Raw genomic sequence first — 7,263 nt, 5'->3', positions numbered from 1 at the left:
TGGTCTTACCGAGTTGGGTCAAATGTGTGTAACGGTTAGATTTTGTGTAGAGGCTATATATACCCCTCCAACCCATTCTCTATTAAAGAGAGAGCCATCAGAACGTGCCTACACTTCCACTACTCATTTTCTCAGAGAGAACCACATACTCATGTGTTGAGACCAATGCATTCCAATCCAACCACAAGAATCTTGATCTCTAGCCTTCCCCAAGTTGCTTTACACTCAAATCATCTTCCACCATAGCCAAATATGTGAGACAGAGTCAAGTGTTTGGGAGACTATCATTTGAAGCACAAGAGCAAGGAGTTCATCATCAACACACCATCTATTACCTTTTGGAGAGTGGTGTCTCCTAGATTGGTTAGGTGTCACTTGGGAGCCTCCGTCAAGATTGTGGAGTTAAACCAAGGAGTTTGTAAGAGCAAGGAGATCGCCTACTTCGTGAAGATCTACCCAAGTGAGGCAAGTCCTTCGTGGGCGATGGCCACGATGGGATAGACAAGGTTGCTTCTTCGTGGACCCTTCGTGGAAGGAGCCCTCCGTGGACTCGCGCAACCGTTACCCTTCCTGGGTTGAAGTCTCCACCAACATGGATGTACGATAGCACCACCTATCGGAACCACGCCAAAAATCTCCGTGTCTCCAATTGCGTTTGCACACTCCAATCCCATCCCTTTACTTTCTTGCAACTTGCATGATTTACTTTCCGCTTCTCATATACTCTTGCCATGCTTGCTTGAAATGTATTGTGAATGCTTAAACTTGTGCTAAAACTCCACCTCAACTTGAAGAACTTAAAAACTGCTACTTTTGCTTGTTGAGGGTCTAATCACCCCCCCCCCCTCTAGACACCTCTTCTCGATCCTTTCAGTACAGGTTTGGACGAGCATTACCTGCACCCGAACCCTGCAGGTGCTATGTTGAGGTCCGCACGATAGCAAGGGGCAACCTCCAAAGGGCTTGGCCCCTAAGGTAAGATGGTGCGCTCCACTTTGGAGCCCAATAAGGCCCACGTCAGCAGTTCCCCTCGGGCTAGCAAAGGGGTCATCCCACTAGGATATGATCATGCAAAGAAAATGACAATGAAAACATAAGTCATGTAAAGTAGCAATGGAAGTTGCAACAATATATCTCAGAATGGCTGCAGAAATGCCATACTAGGTATGTATGGTGGCTGTTTTGAAGAGATGGATATTTTATGTGTAGGAGAACAATAGGAAGTTATCCCATGGGGTTTGGATGTACACGCGAAGTATGCACCAAGTCATGAGGCGAGAGTGAGAAATACACGGTACCATATAGGCTAGCAAATATCTATAGGTGGAAGTGCATAGAAGATTGCAACTCATAACTCAAAATACTTTACTAATGTTTTAGAGTCTACATCGGGTTTACCATGAGACTGATTACTCCAAGGGGAATTGTTTGGCGAAGCCTAAGCCCGTTGCGCATTCCCGACCAATTCTACGTGAGTGGTTACTTACAGTGTCCTTCAACTTAGACCACTTACAACCAGTTCCACTAAAATGAAGAAAGAGTATCAACATGTATGACCCTACAACACCTCTCCACTGCTTTACTCAAGTTTTTTTACGGACATAATTTTCATTAATTACCCACACATTATCTCAAAATTACCGCAAGGGATTATGAAGCTCAGTGATCTACAACTCCATGCAAGTTTTTATTTATACCACCAATGTATCTCTCATTATTCCTCTTATATCGATGTTTCCCCTAGATCTTAAAAACTTCATCCACACAAAAATTTGCAAAACTTATTAGAGGAGTTAGTGCACATAAAACTAAATCACCTTCATATACTCCCAAGACAAGATACTTAATTATTTTCACACATTAACTACCGTATTCTATCATTTCTACAATTTATATCCCCGATATAAACCATGCATACTCAAGTGCAAACGGATAACAAAACTATAATAGCAATCTGTCGAAACAGAACAATCTGTAGCAATTAATTTAAAAATGTACTTCTGTAAGTGCAAAAATTATGAAAAAATAGGACATAACAGAGAGTAAAACTTTCACAAATAATCATGTTCCAGTAAAGAAAAATAATTCAAATACAGTAGGCAAAAGTTTCTGTTTCTGCATAGAACATAACCAACTTGTAATTTTATAACATTTTTTAAAATGCGAGCATATTTACAAAAATTATCACGTACGTTTTTCAATGGCACGAAACATTTCTTTAACATTATATACACACTGACAAGAAATCGCAATTTTTCGAAACATGGGAACATTTTTTATTATAACGAACATTGTGTTTTTGAATGTTATCAACATCTTGTAAAAAAAATGCGCTAACAAATTTTTATACTATGTTAACATTTTTTTCAAATTCATGGTTTCAAACTTCTTAAGAAAATTTTAATTTTTGAAATACATGAATTTAAAATAGAAATAAAATAAAATGGAGAAAAAAATCGAGTGGCTTCAGCATGACGTTTTCTTGATGGCCAACAATCCTATTGGCCCGGCCCATCACATGTTCCCCTCAGGCGACGCGAGCTACTGTGTGGCTACAAGCGAGATATAGCCGTGCCCCAGTAGATGAAAAAAATTAATCAATCGATCTAATCCACCAAGGGGATGCTTATGACAATCTTAAGTTTTGACAAGGCTTTTTGTGTTTTTTATTGTTTTGTAGTTGAAATTTGACGAGTTTTGGCTACGTGGACTTGCAAAAGTTTTGCGTCGAATTTTAGACCTTATACATTGGTCACGGCTAAATTCAGCTCCTAGATCCACCACTATTTGTTCTGGCGCACCAATGGGCAGCAGTTTTTTGTTGGATGTGGCTACCGACTGAGGCTTAACTAAGTCTAAGTCAAGTGACACACCATGTAAGAAAGAATTTTTTTTTTGCACGGATCTCTATTTCTTCCCCTAATAATAAAGCAAATAGTGCTTCTGGTCGTCACTAAAATTACCCTTGGAGTTGTAAATGATTACCCACCATGCCACCGGTAAGTGGGAAAAAACGGTTCACTTTTTTCTTTCTAAAATCGCGGACGACTTCTGTTTATATAAGGTAAGGCCATGTCATTCGTCACAAGCGGTAGGGTGGCGTGGCGGTTATTAGCCTCACGCCTTCGTACCTGAGACCTGGGTTCAAATCCGGTTCTCTCCCTTTTTCTCATTCTCTTTCTACTTCTCCTTCTCCTTTTCTCTCCTACTTAGCAGATGGGCCACATAATGTTTTCAGTTCTGGCCCAGCTACTCTATTTTTATTTTTTTCTATTTTCGGGCACATTCAAATGTTTTTTTAACTCATAACTTTCAAACCCAAAATCTAACATGTCATATATGGAAATCTCTCAAAAAATCATGCAGATTTCAAATATGCTATTATATTAATCATTTCTAAAATTTTGTTTACGATACAACCTTAATTAATATCTTCTTTACATGTGGTTTTCTGAAAATGTCGGTTTACCATTGATATTTATGTTGTCTAATAAATTTGAAACATCTTGAGTATTCAAAAAATCATCCAACCTTATGCTTTTTGCGAAACACCACTTATCACGTTGTTTGTTGTGTGGCATCGTGAAAGATTTCAAGGGATTCGCTGATGTTGTAAGGTGTGACCTTTCGGCGGGCGCCGTTGCCTTTTGCTTGGGTTCCTCCCTCCCACACTCACTGCTGCTCCAGTACTACGCGTCTTCTGCCGCCACACTACACTAGAGTAAAATTCCAAACACCGACAGCTCATTTGACGCCCGCTTCCACGCGCACAACACATGCATCGTCAGACAACAAACCAAAAAGGGCAGCACAGCACGCCATGGCCACCACTCTTTCACTGTACCACTCCGTGCACGGTGCACCGCATCGCCATAACTTTTCCTCCAACAAACCCGACGCGCCGAATTTATTACCACAATATCGATATCGTACACCAATATCCTCTCCAACGGTGCGATCCGGTGCTACCATCACTGCCACTCCGTGACCAGTGAGTGTGAGCAGCTAGCTCCGTGAGATGCAACCAGCTGCGGCGCCGGCAATGCCGTCCATCCTGCTGCTCGCCCTGCTCGCGGCCACGGCCCTGGGCGCCGGAGCTGTGAGGACGCCGACGCTGGTGTTCATCCTGGCGGGCCAGTCCAACATGGGCGGCCGGGGCGGGGCGACACTCAACAACCGCTGGGACGGCGTGGTGCCGCGGGAGTGCGCCCCCTCGCCGCGCACGCTCCGCCTCTCGCCGGCCCTGCGCTGGGAGGAGGCCCGGGAGCCGCTGCACTCCGGCATCGACGTGGGCAACGTGCTGGGGGTCGGCCCGGGCATTCCGTTCGCGCACGCGCTGCTGCGCGCCCCGGCCTGCCCCAAGGGCGCCGTCGTCGGCCTCGTCCCCTGCGCGCAGGGCGGCACCCCCATCGCCAACTGGTCCCGCGGCTCCCACCTCTACGACCGGATGCTCACCCGCGCCCGCGCCGCCGTCGCCGGGACCAATGGCAAGGGGAGGGTCGCGGCCATGCTCTGGTTCCAGGGCGAGACCGACACCATCCGGCGCGAGGACGCGCTGGCCTACACGGGCAGGATGGAGGCGCTTATCCGTGATGTCCGGCGAGACCTCGGCATCCCAAACCTCCTCGTCATCCAGGTCTGTCGCTGCATCCCCTGCTCCGGCCAACTCCATTAATCTGCTCACCGCTCACTCCATGATGTTTTGGCCGTGCAGGTCGGGATCGCGACGGGGCAGGGCAAGTTCGTGGATCTGGTGCGGAAGGCGCAGCGGGCGGTGCGGGCGCCCAACCTGAGGTACGTGGACGCCATGGGCCTCCCCGTCGCCAACGACTTCACGCACCTCACCACGCCGGCGCAGGTCCGGCTGGGGAAGATGCTCGCCGACGCCTACGTCGCCACGCTCCACTGATTGACAATCCAGTAACCATGATTAGTGATTAGTGCGTGTGCCTGCCTGATTACTAATTAATAAGCACCTGGATTGCTTAGTTTGATATCTCTAGTCCATATACTATCACTGATCCGCTCAAGAGTTTGGTGATGATTAGTTGTGGTGGGTCGCAGATTAAGTGGCTGATGAAAGAATCTCCTTAATCAGTCTGTATTAGCAGCAGCAGCAGCAGCGTAGTAGCATGTGTGTCAGGCTCCCAAAGGATGCAACTGATTACCAGATTATTGCTGCCATTAGCATGATTTATGCATTTGTGTATGTACGGTGCCGAAGTTACTGCGTAGATTATTTTTCTTCCGTCTTACTTTTGGTTCTCACTTGTAAAATGTAAAGCCAGCTGGGCTGCATTATTCGACACCAACATTATCAGATTTATCTATGAGGTTACTGAAAAGAAAATTTGGTGCAATCTGCCAGCCAATCAGTGTTATCTCGATCTGCACTGCGCTGCGGTGCGGTGCAGGCTTCTCAACTTTGTACTAGCTCTAATATAAATTTGTATTTAAGCTCAGGACAATTATTTTGGGACGGAGGGAGTAGTACTGGAACGTGTGACTGACTGGCCGACTGCAAGACGCATTGCACGTCCAATTGGAATTGCTGTTGCAGAGCGAGAGTAATGTCATGGAGGCTGGCATGTGCCGGTGTAATGATTTGCGCAGCACGCAGTGATGGACAGACCAGTGGTCTCCTCCTCCTCCTCCTCCAGCCCTCATGTGCTCTGCTTTGCCGTAATAGCAGGAGGACCCCAAAATTCAGATTCCATTCCTTGGTACATTCATCAAGTGGCGCGTGGAAGGGAAAGTGCAATTCTTTTTTCTTCTTTTGAGGGAAGGAAAAGTGCATGCTTAGGGCATCCATGGTGTTGATGATGGTGCCACGTACTAGCATTTGGCACTATACTCCCTCCATTTCATTTCATAATACAGTGTACTCTTTTCATTGGTATAATTTTTGTTCCCGCCCTAGTCGTCGCCCATGTTAGTTAAATTTACAATCAAACTTAAATCTCGAAAAATGCGGCCGCACTACATTATGAAATGGAGGAAGTATCATTTACCCCACAATGAGTGTGGTTCCAAATTTCTGTATAGCGGGTCCCGCTGCTGAATGTACCAAAAGTCTTCCCATCTCCACACAACTGCATGCAGGTTGTACAAGAGCAGCAGCTAGCTTGGCCAACTGAATGTCACCTCGGACCATGTACCTCTCTTGGTCCAGTTTGGCAACACCCAGGTTAAAAGCAAACTCTTCAGGATGGAAAACCACTGGCTTCAAATGTAGGAAACAAGATCCATCATCCAAAACAGTTGGGGCCAAAGTACCAGGCTGATTCGCTTGGCTGCTTCTCTCATTAACCTGAAGATGAGGCGAATCCGTGCTGCCTTACGACGATGTAAGAGAAGCAGGGCCAGCTTGGATCTGCTCATTTCCAATAATAAGAATGTGGTGCTCTATCTCGATGCCATCGAAGAACGCCGATCTCTATCGCTGTTAGAGAGGGTCGTGAGAACTTTTGCTACACACAAATCAGAGTTGCTTATTTTGTGGCAAACTGCTTCATGGAGACGAAGGGCTAAACTCCGTTGGTGTGTTTCTGGAGATGAAAACTGCAGCTTCTTCCACGCTACTACCAATGGCCATGCTAGATGGAACAAGGTCAGACTGCTCGTCAAAGACGGAGTTGAGTTTTTTGACAACCAACACAAGCTTCAGTTGGCAACCGAGTACTTCTCTGCTCTTCTGGGTCAGCCTTCCCCCTCTCTACCTACAGTTCAGCTTGATCAGATCTATGAGCACGATGACTTGTCGTGCCTCACGAGGGAGTTCACCTGGGAGGAAATCGTCGAAGCTATCAACCATTCACCAAACAACCGCAGCCCTGGCCCGGATGGCTTCACCAATGAGTTCTATATATCCTTCCACGGTGTTGTCAAAGCTGACTTGCAACTCTTCTTCTCCCAATTCTATCAGAATCAGCTGGATCTGTCTGGCATTAACCTGGCTCACATCTCCCTCCTGCCCAAGAAGGAAACCCCGCTTGAACTCAAGAACTTCAGGCCAATCTCTATAGTACACAGCGTGCCCAAACTTGCAAGCAAAGTACTAACTAGGAGGCTTCAAGCTCAGATCCCCGGTCCAATTCACACCCTGCAATCAGGCTTTATCAAGGGTCGGGCCATTGTAGAAAACTTTGCTTTGGCTGCAGACATGATCCAAACGGCACATAAAAGGAAGTTGCCCATGGTGGCCCTTCAAGTTGGATTTTCAAAAAGCTTTCGACTCCGTCAGCTGGTCATGCCTTCTCAACG

The 7,263-nt window shown here is 46.3% G+C and overlaps 1 protein-coding gene across 1 annotated transcript; it reads left to right on the top strand.

Annotated features, from left to right (window-relative positions):
• Positions 1-3,857: 3,857 nt before the first annotated feature.
• On the top strand, positions 3,858-5,350 carry LOC109772588 (probable carbohydrate esterase At4g34215). Its single transcript, XM_020331270.4, has 2 exons — positions 3,858-4,636; positions 4,715-5,350. Exons 1-2 carry the CDS (start codon positions 4,019-4,021, stop codon positions 4,907-4,909), a joined length of 813 nt encoding a protein of 270 aa, XP_020186859.1. The 5' UTR covers positions 3,858-4,018; the 3' UTR covers positions 4,910-5,350.
• Positions 5,351-7,263: the final 1,913 nt, after the last annotated feature.

Source organism: Aegilops tauschii, chromosome 5 (genome assembly GCF_002575655.3).
Source record: "Aegilops tauschii subsp. strangulata cultivar AL8/78 chromosome 5, Aet v6.0, whole genome shotgun sequence".
Lineage (NCBI taxonomy): Eukaryota > Viridiplantae > Streptophyta > Magnoliopsida > Poales > Poaceae > Aegilops > Aegilops tauschii.
The sequence above is the reverse complement of the archived record's forward strand: the minus strand, read 5'-3'. Positions and strand labels throughout refer to the sequence as shown.

Excerpts from the sequence above, each read along its gene's own strand:
- LOC109772588 (XM_020331270.4), top strand. The coding sequence starts at position 4,019 with ATGCAACCAGCTGCGGCGCCGGCAATGCCGTCCATCCTGCTGCTCGCC. Across the intron at positions 4,637-4,714 it reads CAAACCTCCTCGTCATCCAG|GTCGGGATCGCGACGGGGCA; the intron begins GTCTGTCGCTGC and ends TTGGCCGTGCAG.